Consider the following 25,996-nt stretch of genomic DNA (forward strand, 5'->3'; position numbering starts at 1 on the left):
AACATACCTGGAGTTGTGTTATGTTGCATTCACTCATGTTTTACACACAAACTCTGCATATTTATGCAATGAGGCCTTCTCTCACCCTGTTCCACCTTGTGATGTCATGTGGTAATACAGCAAGTGCTCCACTGTCTTTTTAAACTCCATAAACCTTCCCTAGAATCATTTGGATGCTTTCAGCCCTGGAGTTGCCAATCTCTTCTGAACAAAAAGTTAAAAGCATTTTGAGCTTTGGAGATGCAGACTGACTAATAAAAAAGAGTTGCTCATACATGTCGGCACGGTGGCCGAGTGGCTAGCACTCATGCCTCACAGCAAGAAGGTTCTGGATTCGATCCCCGGGTCGCCCGGGCCTTTCTGTGTGGAGTTTGCATGTTTCTCCCTGTGTCTGGATGGGTTTCCTCTGGGCGCTTCGGTTTCCCCCATCAACCCAAAACATGCTACATAGGTCTCCATAAACAGTTGATAGTCATGGTCAGTTAAATACAATCAATTCAATCATTGTGTCCTTAGGCAAGACACTTCACCCACATTGCCTAGTATGAAAGTGGTGTGTGTGATGGTTGGATGGGCCGAGTGGCATGCTCTGTCAGTGTGCCCCAGGGCAGCTGTGGCTACAATAGTAGCTTACCATCACCAGGGTGAATGAATGAATGCTGAATAATGCTGTGTAAAGTGTCTTTGGGGACAGAAAATGTCTGTGGAAGCGCTATATAAATAAAGTCTTACTTACATGTGTGAATGAAACACAACTCCAGCTAGGTTTTTGATGAGGTAACAACATTCTAAAAGCTCAGAAGAGTCAATTTTGCATAAACCTTTAAACTGAGTTCTATCCAGCAGGTAACCCAATCAAAACCACAAGCGAACTTTTCCAAATAAACCTGACAGTTGTTTTTAGTTTTGCCATTTCTACTTTTCCCAGAGTTGTTACCAGGTCTTTGTTTAAGTCAGCAATGGAACGCTGAGTTTGGGAAAGTGCTTCTATAACTTTCAGATGTGATGGCCTCCACTCAAAACCTGCAGACTTCAAAGTACGGAGGAGTCTTGCTCAAGAACGCTGCCCTGGTTTAAATATGTCAGAGACGCAGTGAGAATGAGCCAAGCCTACTTACTAATGAAATACAAATACATGTATTGTGCTTTCAGTTTAGGGAGTGATCACTTGCAAACAACAGTCTTTGCATTGGGAATTTCCGCACAATGAATCGTCTTTTGTTGAAATAAAAGTTTAAAAGTCAGCAAGGAAAGGATTGGACCAATGTTATGACTCTGGTTTTGCTTAATAACATATAAACCTTTCTTCCCTATAAAGTATGTTAATGGATACCAAATTGCCAAGAATAAAACTAAGTGCTCCAATACTGAAAGTGCTTTTGTCCAAGACCAGAATGAGTCTAATAAAATATGCATGTAAAGTCGTTTTCAATGTCTAGTCTGTATTTTAGTCATATTTTTTTGCTCTAGCAGTGGCTGGTCAGGTAGTGGAGTGGTGCATATTTGTTATTTGTTATATATCGCTGTATTCTTGGGCAAGACACTTCAGCTATTCTTGCTTTTGTGTGGATTTGATGTGTGGTTGGTGCAGCTGTTGAGATACTGAAGTGCGAATCCGAACTTTTGAGTAATTTCTAAGTTACGTGGTTTCTCGCTCTTTATGGTACTTAGGAAGATCAGATATATTGTGTAAGGATTGTGAGGGCATTTCTTCAGAGGTTACAGGGTTAAGTTGGTTAAGGTATGGTTAGTGCAGTGGGGTAGTGAAAGAGTTTCTTCAGAATCACCTCTTGCTTCCCCGGTAAGCCATGAATACAGGCTTCCCCAAATATTTACAAAGATTCTTGGCACCGGTTTTATTTCCCCAAGTTCAGATGCGTGATTGACAGTGGAATTAGCCAATCAGTGACATGCATGGTCTTTATACAGTATATCAAAACAAACATACTGGCTGTCTGAGTTTGGTCTCAGACGCCAGGAAGGGAGTGCTGACCAGACTGAGATTTGTACTGTATAGAATGCACAAAAAGAACCAGTCTGGATTCCAGGCTTCACGACCTTCAAAATACATATACCATTTAATGCAGATGGGGGACAGCTTAAGTTTATATTGTTTCTGATTTTTAGAGCAATGTAGCAATTTCCTAGCCTGATTCATCAGCCGGTTTCACTTCATGGAAACCGTCTGACCTCGCAGCATTAAGATTCGTTTGCTTGATGGTAGGTGGGTACTTTTATTTTACTTTTATTTAACCAATTCCTGCTATTTGGTTGTGACGTATGTACCACCAAATCCCATAGGAAGAAGGGCAATAACGTCTTTCCCCTTGATAAAATTCCCCAAACATTCTCTTTGTGGCTTTAAATCGATCTCGGGAATCGGGAACCACTTTGTTTACTGTTGTGCTGTACCACAAAAGGGACCCAGACAGGCGCTTGAGTTTGACGTCATGGCTCCACAGCTCTGCGCTGAATTGGCTGGTGCACGGTCTACAACTTCTGGTGTTCTTGTTAACCGTCTAGTGCAGGGGTCTCCAACCTGTAGCTCAAACGCTACCAGTAGCTCTTCACCCCCTTCAGAGTTGCTCACCAAGGAGTTTCTGAATTTGATGTATTGTGCTGAATAAGTAAAATTTGATTAATTACCATTGTAAATGTATAATTTTCATGCCTAATTTTGTGCACTGATAAATGGATAATGTTTTATGTTTTATAGGCATCTAACTGTTCCACATCTAAGGCTTGCCAAGGCTCTTATATTTACCCAGTTTATTTGCAACTGCTAAAATAGGTAGCTCTTTGGCCAATTTTGTTTTATAAAAGTAGCTCACTGGAGGACAAACATTGGAGACCCCTGGTCTAGTGTATTCCGATTCCTGACATAGTCGCTGCAGAGAAATTAAATTGAGCAGAGGCACTAGGTGGCGCCAGCCTGGCTAGCAATTTCCCTCTTATAGAAATAATCCGGTTCAACGTTTGTGCATTTAGATCTTTTATGGCACTTTACAATGTAGTGAATAGGAAAAACTGGCTTCTGCCCCCATCTGGAATTATGACATCACAACGTTATAGAATTAGAAAACCATCAATTATAAACACTGTCACAACATGATGACCATGATATTTGGTATTTGTTACATAACCCTTAACTCATGACTTGTTTAGAGCGTGCAAAGTACTTCTGTATTTAAAAAGTCTCTGCAGTTGCCATTTATGCTGTACACTCACTCTACTACAGTTACTACAGTATCCAAAAAAGCTACTATAAAGCTACTCATAAACTATACTGTGCATTCACATGTCTGATCCACTATCAGTCAAAGGTTTAGACACATCTTTTTCAATGCAGTTTAGCCATAGCCAGAGATTTGATGCCTTCAGTACGAATCTATAATGTAAATAATCATGGGAAAACATTACATAGAGTACATTTGGCACTTAATCCAACATAAGAGTGCATGACATACTCAAATGCATCTCCAGAACCGTAACACTGAGGTCACTCTTCGTTGGAGTGGACTTCACAGCTGTGCAACCTCTCAAACCAGGGAGCAGTCTGACACTTGACAAAATAACAAATGTTCACTCAGCACAGACTAAACGCTACTTTAGTGTAAGAATAACACTCCGAACCCACTGCTGGGATAAGACTAATTCCTGCAGCCACTACAGTCTCTAAGTACCCTTAAAAGTCTAGGTTCCTTAAGTTTTAGCCATAAGTGGAAGTCCTGATGTTAACACTTCTTAATGATGCATTGTGTAACTTCTTGGTTGGGGCTCCATCACTTGCTTGTTTCTATGGATATGGCATTGCTCTGCTTGGAATGTTCCACAGTATGACATTAAACAGCTCGACTTTACATTTATTCAATTACAGGTGGTTTTATTGATCAAACATACTTGGAAAAACAGACATTCTAACAGTGAATGGGGTCGCCTCTACACAGATCTGACCTGTAACTTGGCCTGGTTTGGTCTCCATGAAGATAGACATGTTTAATACCATACTGTGAAACATTCCAGATAAAGCAATAGCTGAAACTTGCTGAAAAGGTGCACTATGTAATTTTTATGGCTGACGATGTTAAGTTTGCTTTTCCTGGAATGTTTCACGGTATGACATTATTTACCTTGCACTTTTTAGGTGTTTTTAATGCTTAAAAATACATAGAAACAGATGAATTTATACTGCAAGCTGGTTCAAGTCTTCACGCTAATTTAATAAATGTCAACTCCTTGGAGACAGATCAAACTAAAGCCATACTGGGTAACATTCCAGACAAAGCAATAAAATATCCCTGACATTCTACTAGCTGAAAAGTTACACATCGTAGCTTTAAATACATCAGAACCTTTCACCACAAGCTGGCAGTTCAATCCTAACTTCTGGCATTGCACATGGTCTTGTGTCTCTGGGCAAGACCCTTCAACCACCTCTTAGCCCTCCTGAATAGTTTGTCTGTGTGACTGGTTGTGGTTGGAGGTTTGTATTTTTGGCACTCGTCATATTTTTGAATAATTTCTCAGTGTATACGCGTGCTATGGGAGTTAAATTAAGCTAATTCAGTAATTGATGAGTTTGAGCAGGTTAACACAATGAAAATATATGTACCGAAGAGCCAGAAAAACACATATTCTAGGTGGAGGCAGCTGACATGTTCAATATTTAACAATCAAACAAGAATACACAGCACACTCAGATGGCCGAAGACCAAATCTTTTCTGAGTTATTGTAGTCAAAATAAAGCAAAACAGAAAACAACAGATCTGATGAAGGATATTGCTGAAAAATGTGTTTCGTAAATGTGCCATCTTGAGTGTTGATATGTTGTTTTTTGTTTTGTTTTTTTTAAGTTGCTGCTCCTTGCATTTGCACCTCTATCACTCTATAAAGACTACGGTTGACTAGTACTGAAAATCAGATACTAATCAATACTAAAACGATTATCAATCCTTTGCTATGAGTCTGTCTACATCTCTAAAGCTCAAAACGCTCTGTTCCACCTTCTGATGTCGTGAAGAGATAATTTTCAAGTTAACAGCTACCTTTTGTTCAGTAGAGACTGGCAATTCCAGGGCTGAAATAATTGATTATAGTGGACATGTATGGAGTTTAAAGACACAGTGGAGCACTTGTGTTACATGACATCACAAGGTGCAACAGAGTGTTTTTTGTTTGAGAGAAGAACTCAGTCTAAATATGCAGGGTTTGTGTGTTAAACCTGGGTGAATGAAACAAAACACAACTCCAGGTATGTTTGTGATGAGGAAAGAACATTATAACATAGATCAGAAAATAACAAAATATGGACTCTTTAAAAGGTGGGGGTCCGTCACCTGCTTGTTTCTATGGATATTGCTCTGCCTGAAATGTTCCACAGTATGATATTAAACAGCTCTACCTTACATTTATTCAATTTTAGATGGTTTTATAGCTCAAAATACCTAGAAAAAACGACATTCTGGCTCTCCATGGATCTGACCTGTAACTTGGTCTGGTTTGGTCTCCATGAAGATAGAAAGATAGATATAAAGGTTTAATTCCGTACTGTGAAACATTCCAGACAAAGCAACAACATTTCCACGGAGAAAAGCTTTTGACGGACCCTCCACAAGAAAAGTTACGACGCACCTTCAAACCATGAACGAATATAGCTTTCATTCTGTTCTAAATAACACACAGACCCAGACCCCAACATTCCCAGTGCGCGCTCATCCTAATTGCACATCGTCCGCGTTAATTAAGCGTGTGTTATGTGTACATTTGGATGCCTCCGTGGTGTTGGTGTTTGCCTATGTGACCTCATTCATGCAGACTGCAGGGTGGTCCTCCCAGAGCCCATTAGAAAAATACACACCCTTTAGTTTGCCCCTTTCACACCAGCTAACTGTATCACACGCTTCTCACTGGCGGTGACTAACAGTGGGCATTTTGTTCCACACGTAAAGGTCCTGTATTACGCAAAACTGACTCTTGTGAGCTTTACTGTAAGTCGCGTTAGAATGTTGTTACCTGATCAAAAGCAGACCTGGAGTTGTGTTTTGTTTCATTCACACATGTTTGAGTAATCCTTTATTATTAGTCTGGCTACATCTCATAAGCTCAAAATGCTCTGTTCCACCTTCAATGCAAAAATCAAAATATCTAAGTAAGTTAAAGACTTAAGACTGAAGTTAAGAACATTTGACTTTATTTGAGTAGTTTTAGCTTGACAAGTAAAATTATCTACCAGTGCATTAGGTGTGTTTTTCTTAATTCGAACAGCATTAGATTTTGTTTCTTATTTTATTTGATCTTATTTGTTTTCTTATCTTAATTGCAGCAGGATGTATTTTCATATTTAGATACAAAAAGTCCAGTTCCATTGGTAGATAATTACTTGTTAAGTGAAATTTATTGAAATCATGATGAAACTTTCTTAATTCAACTAATCTTAAATTGGCTAGATTTCAATTTTTGCCATGTCGTGATGTCATGAAGCGGTAGTTTGCAAATTAACAGCTACCATTTACATTTAGTTCAGACGAGATTGACAATTTCAAGGGCTGAGATGATCCACATTACTCTTGTGAAGGTGTATGGACTTTAAAAATATAGTAGAGCCAGAAGAGCATGTCCTGTGTTACCCCATGACATCATAAGGTGGAGTGAAGTGTTTTAGTTTGAGAGAAGAAGTCAGCCTAAATATACAGGGTTAAACATGTGCGAATGAAACAAAACTAAACATAGCTCCAGGTATGTTTGTGATGAGGAAACAACATTATAACAGATCAGAAAATACAGTAATCTGGACCCTTTAACACTTTGGACGCATAAACTCCAAAAATGTTTTACAGCTCAGTCAGTCCAACTCTTCTTCACAACGCCCAGGTGTGGAAAAGAAGTAGAAATCCCCAGTTTTTGTGTCCAATCTTTCCCCAGTGAAGTCACACCCTTGACTTCTTGCGTAGAATGGCACGCTTTCCCCTGTGCTGGCTCCGATGTGGTGAACAAAGTGTCAAGAATGTGTTGTGTGAGGCCCGTGACACTTCCTCTACTCTCTAGTAATGGCCTGGAAACATCACACTGGAAGAAGTACTGCATTTTAGAAGAAATTGAAACAGATTTTGACAATCATGATATATAATAAACCTCTGCTTATTTCACCAAAACACCAAAAGATGTACTAACTGTTGTAATGGAAGGTAAGGTCCACCACCTTTTCCATAGAGATAGTTTTTCCTTGCTGGCTTTTATGGTTTTAGTTCACTACCCGACTTTACGGCTTTAAACTCAACTATCTCCATGACTCCACCAGGCTATGTTACAGGTTAGGTCTATGGAGAGCGGTCAGTGGTAGCTCAATCTAATCCAGGCAGGGATAGTCCCTAAAGCGCGGTATGGTTCAGATTATGTCCTGGTTGGAGGAGGTGGGCCAAAGCAAGGCACGGTTGCTCATGTACACACACACACACACACGCACAACTTCAGTATTTTAGCCCTCTCAGGGGTGCTGATCTTACTCATTCAAGGAAAACAGTGAATAAACTGTGGTCCAAAACACTGCAAGTCCGTGCATACCTTCAATGAGGAGTGTGTACAGAGACAAAAGTTTGGCAGCCATACTGTGTACTGGAGCACGTATCACAGCAGGACACATATCTGGCTCACTATTTGAGAGATATTTCTTCTGCTGGACTTATTTCTCTGCTAAAGTCATCGCTCTGCTGAATGACACGTAAACAAACAGCGCTGTGTGATGACGTCATCGACCATGGTCTGGTTCGGTTGTGCAGGTGTGAGTGCAGTCCAAAGAAACCAACTGCAATAGTGTTTGTGAACGGCATGGTTTTAAAATCCTAGTGTGAGTGCTCCTTAAGAATGTATGCTTTTCGGTGTATTTTGGGAGCTTTAAAAGTAAGTTATGCCATTAAAGAATTATTCTGACCTCATCACACTTGCTCAAGATAATTTACTGGTCCTGTTGCTGGTGTTTTGCAAGTTAGATTTATATAGGACATTCATAATATAAATGAGATTCTCCACTACGCACCAAATTATGTCCAATGCAAACAAATGTAAAACAAACTGAATCCTCATTAAACAATTCTGTTCTAAATATACTGCTTTTGAAGAAATGGTAAATGGTCACATTTATCTACTGCTATTCTACATTCAAGGCATTCAGAGCACTTTATATCAAGCACTCACCCACTCACACTCGCGCTCATACACCAGAGTGTGCAGAAAATGGACAGTGAGTGTTATCCAGTGTTTACAAATTTGATTATAGCTATTGTGTTTCTGCTCTGGTTGAAAATGAAAGAGCAGTTAAGGACAGCACAACTATTTACACATCTTTCTTAAAGGGCCCATATTACACTAGCCTGATTCATCAACCGGTTTCACTTTGTAGAAACCGTCTGAACTTGCAGCATTAGAATTTGTTCACCCAACAGTATGCAGGTACTTTTTATCATTTAACTAATCTCTGCTATTTGGTCATGATGTATGTAATGCCCTCTAATGGGGCTAACCGATATATTAAGCTTTTCCCAAATCCTGTAGGAAGAAGGGCAATAACGTCTTTCCCCTTGATAAAATTCACCAAACATTCTCTTTATTCTGGCTTTAAATCCTTGATCTCGTGAATCGTTGCCAACACAGAATGTATGGCTCTTCACTGATTGGCTGGTGCCCTAACTAGCACTTCCAGGGTTTTTGCGAACCGTCTAGTGTATTCCCATTCCTGACCTAGTCGCTGGAGAGAAATGAAATTGAGCGAAGGCACTAGGTGGCGCCAGCCTGGCTAATATTACACTATTTTCAGATCTATGTTATAATATAACTTCCTCATCAAAACATACCAGGAGTGGTGTTTTGTTTCATTCACACATCTTTATCTGCATTTTCGAACTTCATATACTATGACTAGAATCAGTTAGAAGATTTCAGAACTTGATTTGCCCATCTCTACTGAACTAAAAGTTTGCTGTTCACTTGAAAACTTCTGCTTCTAACATCAAGAGGTGTAACAGTAGTTTGAGCTTTGTAGATGTAGACAGAGTAATAATAAACAATACTCAAACATGTGTGAATGAAACAGAACACAAAACCCAACCATAGTAACGTGTTTTGTGTGAGTGTGTGTGCGTGCGTGTTTGTGTGTGTGAAATATAGGACCTTTAATAGAGGCATACAACAGTTTTGGAATCTGTTCGAATAAGTTTCAATATTAGTGTTAGTATTGGTTAGTATCTTGTTATCACCTTTTTGTGCAACTCAAATTTCAGTCTTGACCCCTCAAATCATTGCATTGCTTTGTTGATTACAAAATGTTGCTAAATATATAGAAATGAGTAAAAAAGATAAAATAGTACATATTGTAAGAATTGCTTTGACCTCTGCTAAAAGAATCGACCTCTTCTACTATTACTGTCCTGATTCCTCTACATTATGCAACATGTCTTATTTATCCTGTATTCCCGAGCTGAGCCTGACCCCAGCGCTTCCTGCAGCTGGGATGGAGCTAATGTTCTTTGGCAAAGTCTTTTTCGCTTTGAACTCTGACTTGCACTGACAGACTTCCCAGGAGGATCCCTAATTTTTCACATTATTGTTTGAAATAAAAGTTTGGACGACGCTTCCAAGATCATGGTTAGGGCTGAGTATCAAAAGGGCGTAACATTTGCGGGTAATGAAAGGTAGTGATAAGGCCTATACTGAAATATTACAAAAATAAACTTTTAATGACTCAAAAAAGAACAATTTGTCCATTAATTTAAGGGCCCGTATTACGCTATCTTCTGATCTCTGTTATAATGTTGTTTCCTCATCACAAACATATCTGGAGTTGTGTTTTGTTTCATTCACATGTTTAACACACAAACCCTGCATGTTTAAGCTGAGTTCTTCCCTTACCTGAAAACGCTCCAACTTGTGATGTCATGTGGCAATACAGGAGGGGCTCCGCTGTGTTTTTAAACTCCATACACCTAGAATCATACTAGAAACAAAACCAGAATACATACTAGACCAGGGGTGGGCAAACGTTTTGACTCGAGGGCCACAAAGGGTTCTAAAATTTGACGGAAGGGCCGAACCAAGAGCAGATGGATCGAGTTTTTTGGTAATCCACCTCATAAGAGAACAAAATAACATGGGATATGTAGAAACTATGTCCCATGTTATTAAAATATCCCATAATTGAAAATCATTACAAAGCTCTACAACAAAATATCTGTCTTTCAAGTTCCATGGTATTTACTGTTTATTGAAATGACTTTGAAAAACACTGAAAATTATTATTATTATTATTGTTCTTGAAGGTCGGCGGGCCGGATTAAGAAGATTAAAGGGCCGTATATGGCCCCCAGGCTGTAGTTTGCCCACCTCTGTACTAGAATAATTGGAATTGGCCATCTCGACTGAACAAAATGTAAACAGTAGTTGTTAACTGGAAAACTACCTCTTTCATGACATCAGAAGGTGGAACAGAGCATTTTAAGCTTTGGAAATGTAGACAGACTAATACTAAAGAGTTACTCAAACATGTGTGAATGAAACAAAACACAACTCCAGGCATGTTTTTAACAGCATTCTAACATGGCATAAAGCTCACAAGAGTTAATTTTGTGTAATAAAGGACTTTTAATAAAAACAGCGGAGGAACAAAACTATTACAAATTAATATGATTTTCTGAAAATGTTGGAATGGTAAGCTTAAATTATTCCACAAAATAATTGCGGTACTCATGTTTTGTCATATTTATTTCCAAAAAGTTCCAAATTTCAAATCTGTTTTTGCCAGAATCTTCCTTTTGATCCCCAGTCCGCCATCTATTCTTTCTTAAAAACAGGTGCTTGGACTGCTCCCTTTGCATGAGGATCTGAACCGCCATTGAGGATATGAATGACCTGACTGCTAGCGAAATCAAAGGAGAAGCCATGCCCAAAAGACCATTGATCTTTGACCCAGAACTCTAACGCCCCTTTCTTCTCCATATTAGCCCCTCTTTTTGGCGTCTTCCCTTTTAGCCTTTGTTTATCCCACACTACTGCCCCGGGCCCTGTTTCCGGTCTGGTATGGGCGAGACAGACCCGTCAATACATTTACGTCTAGAGCCATTTCACGTGTTCCTGTGTGCATTGTTTTGAAGTGTTTGGGAGTGTGCACAGCTTTAAATACGGCAACCGCTCTAGTCTGGGGTGGTTTGCTAAGTGTACCTTTTCTCCCGCTGGTGCAGTTTTCAGATTGGGACAGGTCATAAAGTCTGACCAGATGGTACAAACATGCTTAGTTTCATATCACACTAGCCTTTATTCGCTCAGGGCTATGTGGATGTGCGCCGCAGCTGTACACGCACAAATACTAGCATATGTCGGAGCATGAAAGACAATATAGTTTTGTGCTGAGTGATACCGCGTAGAGTCTTTGAAGTAACGAAACAACTGGTCCCGTTTCATTGTCGTCACTTTTTAAATACACAGATGATCATTAATCAAGGGAAATCAAAGGGGGTTTTATTTAGTTGCGTTTCAAAAGTCTGGTTCCATCTAGTATTAAATCGTATGCTGATAAATAAACTTAAAGCCACATTATGTAATATTTTAGCCATTTTAATTATTTTGGTTGTGGTTTTTGCCCTGAAAAACGAAGAAAAATATTCACCCTTACCCTGAGCAGGCTTGAGTCTTATTTATCCTGGATGAGGGCCTTCTCCTGCTTGTTTATTTGGAAATGTTGTTCACTTTGCTCTAATCTTCAACAGTAACACATGAAACTTTTCTATCCCTATGGAGAAGGTTCCAAAGTACTTAAAGGGCCCATCTCATGCAAAATCAACTTTTCAGAGCTTTCTACTTTCTAAGAGTGATGTGTGGGCCTTGTATATGTTGCCAAAGTGGTTTTTAGATTGATTCTGTGTTTTTTTTTTAACGAATTGCAGCGTATTTCTGCCACCCTCCCAGGTGACAACGAACTGGCACCTATGACGCGTTTGACGTAGCAGAAAGCGCTTGGCACCCGCCCCCTTCCCGTCCCCCTCAGTGTATTGTTCTACACTGCAGTGTACACGATATTATAAGTTTATCTACTAGCGTTTATTAATACTTTATCCGTAATGTTCAGCTGATGTCGATACGGTGCTTGCGCTTCATGCACCTCAAAATCCTCGTCTGATTTCGGGTCCAGCACATAAGACTGAACTGTATCGCCATGATGAATAAAAGTTTATTCCTACCGCTATCAGACCGTTAAACAGGTTGTGTGGCTGCAGGGCTGTACACTTATGCCACAGGGTGCACGCCTGTCTCCCCCTCCCTTCCTGAGATGGGATGAGCAATAGCTGGCCTTTCACAGTTCCTGGTCTGTGACTGCCTCCAAGAAATCAGTAAGATTTCATAACTATTGTGTAATGGATGTTCCAAAACCCAAATTGAGCCAAAATCTAAGATATAAACTCTTAAATCTATCAGAAAGTGACTTAAAAGTAGTCAAATTATGTGTCCATGCAGCAAGCTAATTTTACTTGACAAGTTATCTTAAAATAAACTACCTCCAGAGTAGAATTAAGCAGTCTCAGAACTAGCGGTGTGCAAAATTATCAAAATATCAATATATTGTATCATTTAATGTGATGATACAGTATCAATATCATGGGCTGATGTATTGATATATAAGAGTATTTTTTGTTATATTTTACTAAATTCTTTTGTTACAGCGCTACAGTTTTGTTGCTTGTTTAGTGAAAGGAAACTGGTTTATGCAACACATTTGACATATTCACTGTTTTGAGGATTGGGTGTGTTTCATAAGAACTTTGCACAAGAAGTGGTTTAACAAAAACTTTTAGGATCCCAGCCATTATTTTTTATTGAACCGTATCGAATCGATTTGAAATATATCGAATCAAAAGCACACTGTATTGAGATATGTATCGTATCATGGCCTGTGTATCGTATTGGCAACGTCTTAATGATACCCAGCCCTGCTCAGAAGTATTTAGTAGATAATAAATCTGAAAACAAGTTGAGTAACACGATATAAGTTTTAAAATCTTGGTCAGATCAGAGAAATTTGCAGTGTATCTTTAATATGATCATGATTTTAACAATCCACAAATTGTTCTAAAATAAGAAAACTGACATTGACACCCAAAAATATTTTCTGACGTAATCTGGAGTCATTAGCATTTTTAAATACTGTAGCTCATTCAGTGATACTATCTGTCGGCCACCATTTAAGTTCTTAATTAGCCCATAAATCTTCAGGATAGTTGGCAGGCTTTACTCAATTTGCATGTAACAACATAATAAACTGTATTTACTGTTGAACTTCAACGTTATATTACACAATCACAGGTTCAGAAAAGTTGTATAGTTGATAGAAATGTGTTTTTTCTAACCTGCAGGGTGGTGGTTCAATCCCCACCACCAGCATTATTGTAAGACAAAGTCAAGACACTTCACCTGCCTTGTCTATCTGAAACAAATGACAGCTGCTGTGACCATTTTTACTCTAAAAAACAATCTAACTTTTATTTCTTTCTAATATCTAACCATAATATTATACAAAATTAACTTATTATTTGTTCTGTTTCACTCAGAACTCAAGTCGGCACCATGGACGAGGACCAGTGCTACTACAACGAGACCATCGCCTTCTTCTACAACCGCAGCGGCAAAACCCTGGCTACGGACTGGAACGCCGTGAGCCGCCTGGTGATGGGCCTGGGTATCACCGTGTGCATCTTCATCATGCTCGCCAACCTCCTCGTCATGATCGCCATCTACGTCAACCGGCGTTTCCACTTCCCCATATACTACCTGATGGCTAACCTAGCTGCTGCCGACTTCTTCGCCGGGCTGGCTTACTTCTACTTGATGTTCAACACGGGACCTAACACGAGGAGGCTAACAGTTTCGACGTGGCTGCTACGGCAAGGTTTGATCGATACTAGCTTGACTGCTTCCGTCGCTAACCTGCTAGCCATCGCCATCGAACGCCACATCACTGTATTCCGGATGCAGCTACACACGCGCATGAGCAATCGGCGAGTGGTGGTTGTCATCGTGATTATTTGGACAATGTCGATCGTCATGGGCGCCATTCCGAGTGTGGGTTGGAATTGTATCTGTAGCTTAAAGTCGTGTTCCAATATGGCGCCCCTGTACAGCAACTCCTACCTGGTGTTTTGGGCGGTGTTCAACCTGGTGACCTTTGTTGTCATGGTAACGCTGTACGCACACATCTTCGTTTATGTGCGCCAGAGGACCATGAGGATGTCGAGGCACAGCTCCGGACCGAGGAGGAACAGGGATACGATGATGTCTCTGCTGAAAACTGTGGCCATTGTGTTAGGTAAGAAACAAAAATACAAGCACACTCAAGTTTTAAGTTAATTTACAGTATTTTTTTTTTCTTTTTTCATTCAAACATGTTGAGTTCTTCTCTCAGAATGAAAACACTCTATAATGTGGTAATACAGGAAGTACTCTACTGTGTCCATACACCTTCACTAGCATCATTTGGATAATTTCAGCCCTGGAATTGCCTATATCTACTAAATAAAGATAAAAAAAGATAGCTGTTTACTCGAAAACTACCACCTTATGACAGAGCAATTTGAGATTTGGAGACGTAGGCAGACTAATAATAGTCAGGCTGGCGCCACCTAGTGCCTCCGCTCAATTTCATTTCAGTGACTAGGTCAGGAATCGAAATATACTAGACGGTTTGCAAAAACCCCGGAAGTTGTACACCATGCACTGGCCAGGAGAGCTGTGAAGCCATGATGTCAAACTCAAGTGCCTGTCTGGGTCCCTTTTGTGGTACAGCACAACAGTAAACAAAGCGGTCGAGATGGATGTAGACGAAGACATACATTCTGTGTTGACAACGATTCCCGAGATCGAGGATTTAAAGCCAGAACAAAGGGAATGTTTGGTGAATTTTATCAAGGGGGAAGACTTTATTGCTCTTCTTCCTACAGGATTTGGCACATGTCATGACCAAACAGCAGCAATTGGTTAAATGACAAAAAGTACCCGCCTACTGTCGAGCGAACAAATCCTAATGCTGCGCGGTCAGACAGTTTCCACAAAGTGAAACCAGCTGATGAATCAGGCTAGACTAATAAAGGGTTACTGAAAAATGTGTGATTGAAACAAAACACAACTCTGAGTATGTTTTTGAGGAGCTAACAACATTCAAACAAGCTCAAAAGAGTCAATTTGTGTAATATTAGGACCTTTTACCATCTTTTGGACTATAAGACGCCCTCTAAATTCTTCCTAAATTGTTGCAATGTCTACTGGTTTACTGCTTCTGATCTTGCAATTGTTAAAAGTTGGACAACGCCACTTAAAAAAATATTTCACTCTCAAAAAAAAAAAAAAAATTTAATTGTACTGCAACAGTTGCTTCATTGATGAATGGACATATGTCATCAGGCATTTTTGATGATCAGATTTCACCTAGACATGTAAACACTGCAGTAATCAGATTAAATTATTGGGTTATGTGAGTATTCTAGTTATCTGATTTTGTGGGCCATGTAAACGTACCCACTGTTACATCATCAAAAGCCATTTTCGCTCTCTTATATGTCAACACACAAACCAAAAACGGAAATACCAAGATATACACTATTCCACACAAGCTTAACACTAGCCTCTTGTTACTGATTCTAACTTTACTTCTTCGAAATGGCTCTTTTGATTACTTCTAAGGAGATCAGTCCAACCTTTGCCCATTGAGTTGGTGTACATGTACTATATAATATTGCAGTATCACAAGGATCTTCTTATCAACCATTGGCAGGCTAAACGTTGGTCCTGTGTGGGCAGAAAGTGGAACAAGATGAGGTCCTCCACAAACAATGGTGCTGTTGACTGGTGGGACTTGAGTGGTCAGTCATTCTAACCACTGGTTTCCCCTCACACTGATAGGGTTCCTTACAGAGATGCCTAGATGTCTCCTGCACAAACCAAAACATTTAACAGAAAGATAGCTTCACAATTGTATTCATAGATTTTTTTTTTTTTTATTTAAGATTTTTTATTTTTTTTATTTTCTTCTAAGTTTTAGACTATGGCATCTCATAAATTTATCCTAAAATTGCCCTAATTCATGACCCACTGTTTTTTGGGTTATTTTTTGATACCACTTAATAACTTTTATATATTTTTTTAAATTTTATTTTATGCATTTATTTTGGGCAAGTTAAGATTAACATTTATATACAGTGGAACATATAACATAAGTGAAATCATAATAGAAATGCAAATAACAAACATTTTTTTACTATCATTATTATTATTATTTAGTCCAAAAAGGAGTGGGAAGGAGAAAATGTATTTAATCCCACCCCTACTCTTCATAACTTAACACAATTTGCTTCTTTTGAGTTTTTCAGACAAAAAAGGTGTGTAACTTTTCTGTTGAGGGTTTGGTGGAGGATCTGCTTGTCTCCATGGTGATGTTATTGCGTGGGACGTTCCATAGTATGGTATCAAACAACTATAACTTGTATTTATTCCATTACAAGTGCTTTTAATTCCCAAAACTACCGCAAAAACATGCATTATTACTGTGAGCGGGCGCTTCTCCACAGATCTGAGCTGTAATTTGGCCTGGTGATGTGGCCTCCATGGAGATAGTTAAATGAAATGCCATACTGTAGAAAGTTTCAGGAAAAAAACAATAACATCTACATCAAGTCAAGCAAGTTGCAGACCCTTTACTAGAAAAGTTACACAGTGTATCTTTAATTAGTTCATTATGAGTTAAATCTATGCTTTTCCAAGGCTACTTAAAATGTATTAATTGTAAGTGTTACCAAAATGTCACATTGAATGAAGTCATAACTGATAAATCTTTATTTTTATTTAATTTTTAGATAGTTTTTAGCTATTATTTCAATATTTTTGTGCTATTCAAATACACTTCCAGGTATTTATATGAAAAAAACACTTAGGTTATAATTCTTGACCAAATTATATCCTCCTGTCACTAAGCCCAAGCAATACCTTTTAATACTGTAACTCCAACTTACAGTTTTTGTCTTAACTCATATTAAGTAATTCTCTTAACATAATTCCAAATAGCTCTGCACTATCTGACAGTTTTACGACTCAGGCTTCAGTGTTGATGTGTTTTCCACAGTTATGTTCCTCAAACTCCCCTCCTCTCATGCAATATATTACACTCTATAGGCTTTAGTATCGACCAGTGGTGGAATGTAAAGTAAAATAGCAATGTACTGTATTTAAGCAAAAAATGTAGGTATTTGTACTTTACTTATGCACATTTTAAAACCTACTTCACAACATTTGAGTGCCTGTATTGATACTTTCTTCTTCACTACTTTTTTAACCGAACTGAAGTATTTTTATTAGTATTTGAGGACTACTGAAAAGACTGAGGATTTATTTTTAACACATTTGGAGTTTCAAAATTCAGACCAAATCTTTATCACAAACAGTACATTTGAAGCTTTACTATACCTCAAAATATGCACGAAATACTTTGGACTTTTTAGTCTTTAAGTACATTTTTGAACAGGTACTCTAATACTTTTTTTCATATGATACTTTTACTTGAGTATTTTTTAGCTCTGGGATCTGTAGTTCTACTTAAGCAACAAAATCGAGTACTTCTTCCACCGCTCAGTTCTTCAAGTACACTTCAGTCACGCCCTAACAAAGTATTAAGTGTGGGAAAGTAACTTGGGTAGTGCCTGAAAGCAGGATGTATCAGCCCTAGACAAAACATACCAGGGGATTGCATGTGATCAGTCTCCTATGTGCACTGTTATCTCATCCCACTGACTCTGTTGTCTTTGCTCCGTGCTTAACAGAAAGCAGCAGACACTTGGAGCCTACATTGTTAATGAATAGAAACAACTGTAAAAGTATGTGCATGTGTCAAGTGGACGGGTGGGAGTCAGACTAGCGCAGGTAGGGCTGGTAAAAATGTAATGCAATTGCAATTTTGGTCATATTATCAGATTGTGATTCACTCTTTTTCTGTTTAATGCAGCTGTCTGCTCACAAACTGCTAATACAAACATTTTTCCCACCCTCTTCTCCTAGCCTTTGTAAGGATATGACTAAATATGTTTTTTTTTTTTCTTAACAGCAGAAAAAGAAACACCAGAATCACAAAGAGCAGGTTAATATGAACATTTTAAGACCAAAATGACAAGGCTCACTGCAGCAGTTAAAGAGAGAGGGCCACAATATTCCAGTGTAAGTCAATGGGTGACAGAGTTAGAAAGAGCTATGGCCATTTATATGAACAGTCTCTCCAACCTTTTTCTTCTGGGGAGCTACCTTTACAAAAAGAAAATCCCAAAGAGCTACTTTTTTTTTAGCAGTTACAAGAAATTGAGCATAAGAAAGCCTTAGATGGGCAACAGTTCAACACCTATAAAACATAAACCTTTATCCATTTATTAGTGCACAAAGTTAAGCATCAAAATTAGATGTTTACAATGGTAGTTCAAATTTGAGCCATTCAGCATAATAAATATATTTCAGAAATCATTTGGCGAGCTACTTAGAAGGGGGTGGAGAGTTAGTGGTAGCAGCTCCCAAGCTACAGGTTGGAGATCCCTGGTCCAGTGTTTCCCGCAGCACTTTATAGTTAAGGTGGCCGCGTTGACAACAAGTGGCCCCCGTCTTGACTACGTTCCTCCAAACCACGTGAATCCTCGCAAAACTACGGTTGTCGCACTGAATTTCAGCGCACCCATCCCCCCTGTTCCTCACTAACCAACCTAACCTAACCAATTTTCTGTGGGAAACACTGTGGTCTATGGCCTGACAAAGACCAGGTGAGTGAAAAACATGAATTAAATATGGTAGCTTTAAGACTACAGAAAAATACAAAGTGTACATGGAGCATAATAAAAATCTAAAATAGTTGATCTGTAGTTTTGATACTTTGCAGTGACATCACACTGGGGGTGTTCTGCATGCATGTCTGTGGCGAAATGTTCAGCACCTATCATGACACAATGCACACATTAGCAAACACTGCCAAAATATTTTAAGATCATCTGGTCTTATTTAGGTGTTTGATTTTCAGGAAAACAGGTGAGTTTGACTAACAGAAAACCACTGACTAATGCTAGCTGTCGTGTAAGTGTAATTTTATGTTTGAGAAACTTGTAGTTGTAATTCCAACTAAGTCAGCTCTTTATGGTCAGATTGTGTTAAACAAATTAAAGTCTAACTTGAGTAACAGAGCTTCACACCCCTAGGCAATGTTGTTTACATGAGTTGCAGTATTAATACTTTTTTTTTTTTGCAATATTATCCACCCCTAGAGCATTATACACCCTGATTTACAGTAATTCCTTTCCAGTACGCCTTTCCAATGTTAAATAGGAAGGTTTTATTCCACTGAATAAATTTCCCTAAAACCTAATATTTGTTGTTACTCACTTAATCAACGTTTGAGGAGGTAATAATGACTCATAGACTAAACAACTATCAAAAGTCTATAAGTTGTAACAGGTGTTTTGGAGCTCGGGATGAAGGATTCGAACCCTCGTCAAAGAAGTTCATTCAAAACAAAATTGTCTCTCTTTCGACTAGCCTAAATATTGGAGTGGCTCTACAAAACATAATTTAGATAATAACTATGATGCCTGCATAATCAAACTTAATCTAGAATCAGTTCACGCAACGCAATTACCCAAAATCAGGGGATATTTCGCCGTTTACGAACACAATGGGCTTTTGGTCCTGCTGCGTAAATGTTTTCCATGTGAAAATCCCAGCATGATGCAAGAGACATTAAAATAGTTCCCCACTGACTTCCATTCAGAACTTTCAGTATTTGTTGACATGTCACGAAAGGGTTTGGCTTGGGCTGTTGCAGTGTCCTCTGCGTTTTACTTGTAGTAATAGTTCACTTAATCCACTAGTGATAATATGATTGTAATTCTAGGTTTCTTCTTAGGGCAGATGTGAATTTAGTTATGCAACTGGACAGAAGTTTTTAACAGTGAATACATTTTGCCTCCCATCAAAAGTAGCTTCTTCGGTTCTGACAGGGTTCTGGTAAGTCATCGCCCTATTTATGTATCTGAAGGGAGGAAGGAGCTCATTAAAATGAAACTGAAATGAAAAATGATTCAAATGAAAACATACCCTAGTTGTTTACATTAAAGGAACTGGAACAGCTGGTGCTTTTACAGTCTAAAGACCTGTTTACACGAGAACGCTTGTGGGTAAAAACGGAAGTGCCTTTCGTTTAGACGGTGATGGCGTTTTTGGGGCTTAAAAACGCAAAAGTCTGAAACCACCCTCCAGAGTGGAAAAGTTGAATATGCTCTGCTGTAGTGTTTGCGCAAAACTCAGGTCAGATCTGCTCACGTCACATACGTGTTTACGTCACATACATACAGTATCACGGGAAAAAAACATGTCAGATCATTTCCATGCAACTTCAAGCTGTTCTGGCAGCTTTAATAAACTTACTTAAGAGGCATCCCAACAAATGTACAGACTATGCAGATATACTATTAGTGAACAGAGAAGGATCTGCAATTACCTCTGTTAAATTCTAGATGTACCAATTTGTTGCAGGCGAGCCAGACAGATATGGACAAGACCTGGGAGAAGCAGTCGATGGTGGGCCAACTTTGTGGAAGGAGTAGCTGATAAAAATGTGTGGTTTGAAAACTTCTGTATGTCTAAAGATGCCCATGTTGCTTTAAGTACAAGCATACCCAGTCGAATTCCAAACACCTTTGCGTCACCGTTTGCACGCAGATTTCCTCCTGAAAACGCTCATCTAAACTTGGAATAAAAAGTGAAGACGCGGCACCTCTTTTGCGTCTTCTGTTCAGAACGTCATCATATAAACATAGCCTTATAAAGTGTACTACAATCACAAACTGAAAGAAACTGGGTTGCTAGTGGTAGTTCTACCTGCAGATAGAAGACAGAAACGTTCCTCATTCTTAGTATACAGACAGTTCAGAACCTCCAGAATTCACTCACTGAGCTGCAGAGGCTGAACTAGCACTGATTCATGATTGGCTGCAGATGTTGGAGTCCATTTAAATCTAAACCAACTGGATTTAGTTGTAGAAACTGGCAACCCAAGAGTCTCATGTGAGGTTATTTTCTGATTGGATCGTCATCTTGAGAATCAAAACACCCAAAATTGTGTCCAGTGTTTTAGTAATGAATGAATGAGCATTATGATTGTTCTCCATAAAAGCTATTTGATGTGAACATGTCTACATCATTTCTGGGGACAGAGTCATTTTTATGGAATTTAAAATAAAACTTACATACCGTTCCTTTATCTGCTATTAATTAAGTCCACTGAACTATGGTGTGAACTGTCACCAAGTCCTATTTTGCAATGTATTCCAGTTGACAGAATTGAATTTTCTTTTGCTATGGACCTGGACAAGGGATTACACAGTTAAGTTCCTCCTCAGAATGTAGTATGTCAATGTTTATAATCATGGTTCACAGCTTCAAGACTGCCATTTTCCAACTTTTCATAGGTGTTAATGAGAGAGTGAAAAGGCCATGATCCATCGACACACGGTGATAGGCAGAGCAGACTTGGAACCATCTCTTGAGTCTCATAATGAAAGACAAACATTGTGCACATTTTGACAAGTGGCTCCGTCCAGAAACAGCAGAGGCTTCTTTCAAACTCAAACAAAGTACGTCACAGATGTACAAAGTGACAACGTGGGTTTATCTCATTTGATTCATGTTTTCTGAAGAAACCGTCTTGTTGAGAAAACAGTGAAAATTAGCGGTAAATGAGCCCGGTTGCGCTCTGTATTCAACAGCTGTAGCTAATTTTGCAGTTGGTTTAATAGAGTATTGCGACATTCACTTTGTGTTGAGGATATGACTGACGTTATATTAACTTAGAAGAAGAAGCACTATGCAACTTTTCTGGTGGTGTTTGTGCCAACTGCTTGTCTTCCCGGAAATGTTTTAGCTTTACATGGAATTTTCCGCAATGTGGCGTAAAATGTATCTGTCACACATTTTATTTTTGGTGTGTCTTGTAGCCCAGAAAGACTTCTACTTTATTAAAATATGAGCTTTAAGCCATGTTATACAGTTGTTACCTCCTCAAAAACATATCTGATAGGGATGTAACAATAACCGAAATATCATGATATAGTATCGTCAAAGTTCTCACAATAGTATGGACCATCGCAATATATCGAATTAAGAGTTATAGTGCAGCAATAGCTAAAAAAAGACAGAGGGACCTACATAGACCATGATCATTTGCTCCATTTCAGTGTAGACTATGTGAAGAAATAACAGTTCTAAGCACTTTTAAGTCTTAACAAAATATTGCATTAAATATCGTACTGTGAGATGTATATCGTGAAAAATGTATCTCGTGAAAATGTCGTACTGAGAGATTTGGATATTGTTACATCCCTAACTGTGAGCCTCCGCACCATATCGCAATAAATATCGTACCGTGAGGTTCACACCGTGACGATATCGTATTGTGAGACTTGGATATCATTACATCTCTAATATCTTGAGTTATGTTTGTTTCATTAACACATGTTTGAGTAATCCTCTATTTTCTTGTTTTTCTTGCTTATTTCTGGCTTTGGCTACATCTCTTAAGCTCAAAATGCTCTGTTCCACCTTGTGATGTCATGTGGCAGTAGTTTTCAAGGTAACAACTACCTTTTTACCTTTTGTTTAGAGAAGTAGTAGAGATTGGCAATTTCAGGTCTGAAAATATCCAAATGATCCTAGTGAAGGTTTATGGAAACATCAATAAAACAGATCAAAATAGTGTAATATGGGCCCTTTAATGGTATACTGTTGAACATTCTAAACAACCCAGAAGTGGTCCATGATAGTTTTGAAGGGTTTCAAAGGTAAGGCAAGATTATTCTAGCTCAGGGCAGTATAAATTATTGCTCATCTGACCATGACCTTAAGACTGACTGACCTTTGAAACCTTTTCTAACATTCAGTTTGGCTGCACTGAACTAGAAAAAAGGATCATGGTCTCTGTAGTCCCCACAACATTTCATGATCTTGTTGAAACAAATCAGAAACAGGAACTTGCAATTCAATATGTTTTGATAGCCCGTGATTATATTGCGAACAATGTAAACCAAACTTCAAAACGATACTTTCTTTTTGAAACCTCACAAAACATTTAGGCCTGACTCTTGTAGTCACATCACAGCTGCTTTCCTGCAACAGAACCAAGTTTGATGGATGCTCAAATCTGGGAACCCTTTGTCTTGTTTTAGCGCTATATCCACAGTTTCATCTGCTTAATCACAAAGCTGAAGGCCTCTTCCTGCCCGTGTGCAGCCCAGATGACAGTGAGTGGTCCTTTGCCGCCTGCCCATCCTTTTCCAGTGTCTCTGAGGACTCTAAATCATCCAAATAATGTATTAAAGGTGTAATGAGTTTAAAAACACAGTCACATGACATCACAAGGTGGAACAGAGTATTGTCTGTTTGAGAGAAGAACTCAGCCTAAATATGCAGAGTTTGTGTGTTAAATATGTGTGAATGAAACAAAGCACAACACCAGGTATGTTTATGATGAGGACACATTATAAGTAATAGTGTAAAATGGCTCTTTTAAACATTTTGGAACATTTTAGGCAACCCAGAAGTGGTCCATGATAGAATGGATTTGAAAGGTATGGCGTGACTATTTTAGCTCTGAGCACTTTAAGTTCTAGCTCCTCTGACCTGTATCCAGATTGAAAATGACTTTCGGATGGCAGTCGAAACTGACCTTTGAAACTTTGTCTTGTTGACTGAACTGAACCAGAACAAGGCATGATGGTCTCTGTAGTCCCCGTAACTTTTCATGATCCTGTTGAAACAAATCAAAAACAGGAACTTGCAATTCATTATGTTTTGTGTAGAGAGTGGTCCCCTGCCGCCTGCCCGTCCTTTTCAACTGTCTCTCTGAGGACACTAAATCATCCAAATGATTCTAGTGAATGTGTAAGGAGTTTAAAAATACAGTGGAGGGCTTCCTGTACTATCAGGCATCACAAGTATTTTCTGTTTGAGTGAAGAACTCAGCCTTAATATGCAGAAGTGGTCCATGATAGAAGGGGTTTGAAAGGTAGGGCTGGACTATTCTAGCTCAGAGCAGTAAGTTCTAGCTCCTCTGACCAGAACCTTCATGATTGAAAATGACTTCCTGATGGCAGTCGGAACTGACCTTTTGAAACTTTGTCTTGTTGACTGAACGGAACCAGAACAAGGCATCACGGTCTCTGTAGTCCCCGCAACTTTTCATGATCGTGTTGAAACAAATCAAAAACAGGAACTTGCAATTCATTATGTTTTGTGTAGAGAGTGGTCCCTTGCCGCCTGCCCGTCCTTTTCAACTGTCTCTCTTGAGGACACTGTAAAACCGCTCACCCGGACGTTATTTATAAGCAGTGGCAGCGATGGAAGAAATAACAGAGGGCTGGTTCCGCACATTTGCACGTACATGTCCACAAGGTTACACATGTGGGCTCGCTCAGACCAGCTCCCAGGACTAGTAAAGAGAGTTTCACATCAACTCTTGACATGATGGTAATTTGGGCTAATGGTGGGAAAGAGAAACCTCAAAATGCTAAAGTGACAACACATGTACTGTATCTTCCTGAAGACCTTTATTGCAAACAAGCAGCTGTTTATTTCTTTAAATGGGTATAACTATGTGCTAACTAGACTTGATTACAACGCATTAAATTCATGCGGAACTATATAACTTTTGGTGGTCTGCTACTAGCCGCTTCCGTCTTCATGTAGATGTTATTGCTTTGGAATGTTCCAAAGCGTGGCATTAAACAGACATCTACATTGCATTTATGCAGTTTCATGTTTTTATTGCTCAAAACATTGAAAAAGATGAATTGGAAAAGGTCTCTTCTCCACAGTTCTGACCTGTAACTTGCCTGTAATCCTGGAAATAGATATATTTTATGCCATACAAAGCAAGAACATCTCCATGTAGACAGACAGGTGACGAAACCTCCAACTGGAAGGTCACATAACCTATGTTTACACTGAAACAAATCCACGTATCACTGTATTGGAAACGATCTGCGTCCAGATACGTTGTTTCTGTGTCTGCAAGCCATCCCTATTCACACAGCTTTGAGCATATTTGTTTACCTTTTACAGTAACGAAACAAAACTTAAAACCATGTGGCTAATTTGCATAAACTGAGAGCTCAAAAAACTGCTCGCTATTGTGCACTGATGCAGTTCAGCTTCTCTCAGACTAAAGGACATGACTCAGTGGTTTATATGTGTTCTTTCTGTGACAGAGGGGTGTTCTGCTAATGGTGAGTTTGTTCTGTGCTTCTATCGTGTTGGAGATGGTTCATGTTAAACTTTTCATAGATTATACGTCTGCAGGTCATACGCATAGACCACATAGACCGATGAAAGGACATATATTCTAGCCTCTTAGTGTTTTGACGGTGAACTATTTCGCGGCGCATAGACCTACATCAGTGTATCAGTGTTTTCAGGCGTCCACACAGTGCTGGATCAGATCCATTCTCAGATGAATTTGTGGGAGCTACCAGATTGTTCCGTCTCTGGAGCCTTTTTCAGTTGGATTAGTGTGGACGAACACTGCATCTGCAACGAAAACAACTCGAATACGTACTAGTGTGGACGGGGCCATAGTCCACCTTCATGTGAATAGTTGCATAATGGAGATGTCAATAAGCCTGCTGAAACATTTGATAATGAAACATGACAACAGGACTGCATAGTTAAAGAGTCAAACAACAAAATAAATAATATTCAATAGGTCTGATTTTTACTAGTAAACTCTCCAGAATTTAAGTCATTATTGAATTTTGTAATCTCATGGCCCCACACTGAAAGATCAGTCCACAGATTTATGCTGGTTCTGGGCATGGCAAGGTGCCTGGTGCAGAGTTTTCATCCCACCTGTTGTGTGTACATTTGTCGGAGCATAGATGAGTGGGGCTGGGATTGTCA

General features: G+C 39.0%; 1 protein-coding gene across 1 annotated transcript in view; it reads left to right on the forward strand.

Annotated features, from left to right (window-relative positions):
* The window catches only part of lpar1 (lysophosphatidic acid receptor 1), an 84,128-nt gene that overhangs the window by 31,285 nt on the left and 26,847 nt on the right, over positions 1 to 25,996 (forward strand). The window contains exon 2 of the mRNA XM_020931615.2: positions 13,588 to 14,342. Coding sequence (XP_020787274.1) covers positions 13,604 to 14,342 — 739 coding nt within the window. The 5' untranslated portion in view covers positions 13,588 to 13,603. The remainder of the gene's footprint in view (positions 1 to 13,587; positions 14,343 to 25,996) is intronic.

The sequence above is a fragment of the Boleophthalmus pectinirostris genome, unplaced genomic scaffold, assembly GCF_026225935.1.
Source record: "Boleophthalmus pectinirostris isolate CB_2022bp ecotype Guang Dong unplaced genomic scaffold, ASM2622593v1 HiC_scaffold_18, whole genome shotgun sequence".
Classification (NCBI taxonomy): domain Eukaryota; kingdom Metazoa; phylum Chordata; class Actinopteri; order Gobiiformes; family Gobiidae; genus Boleophthalmus; species Boleophthalmus pectinirostris.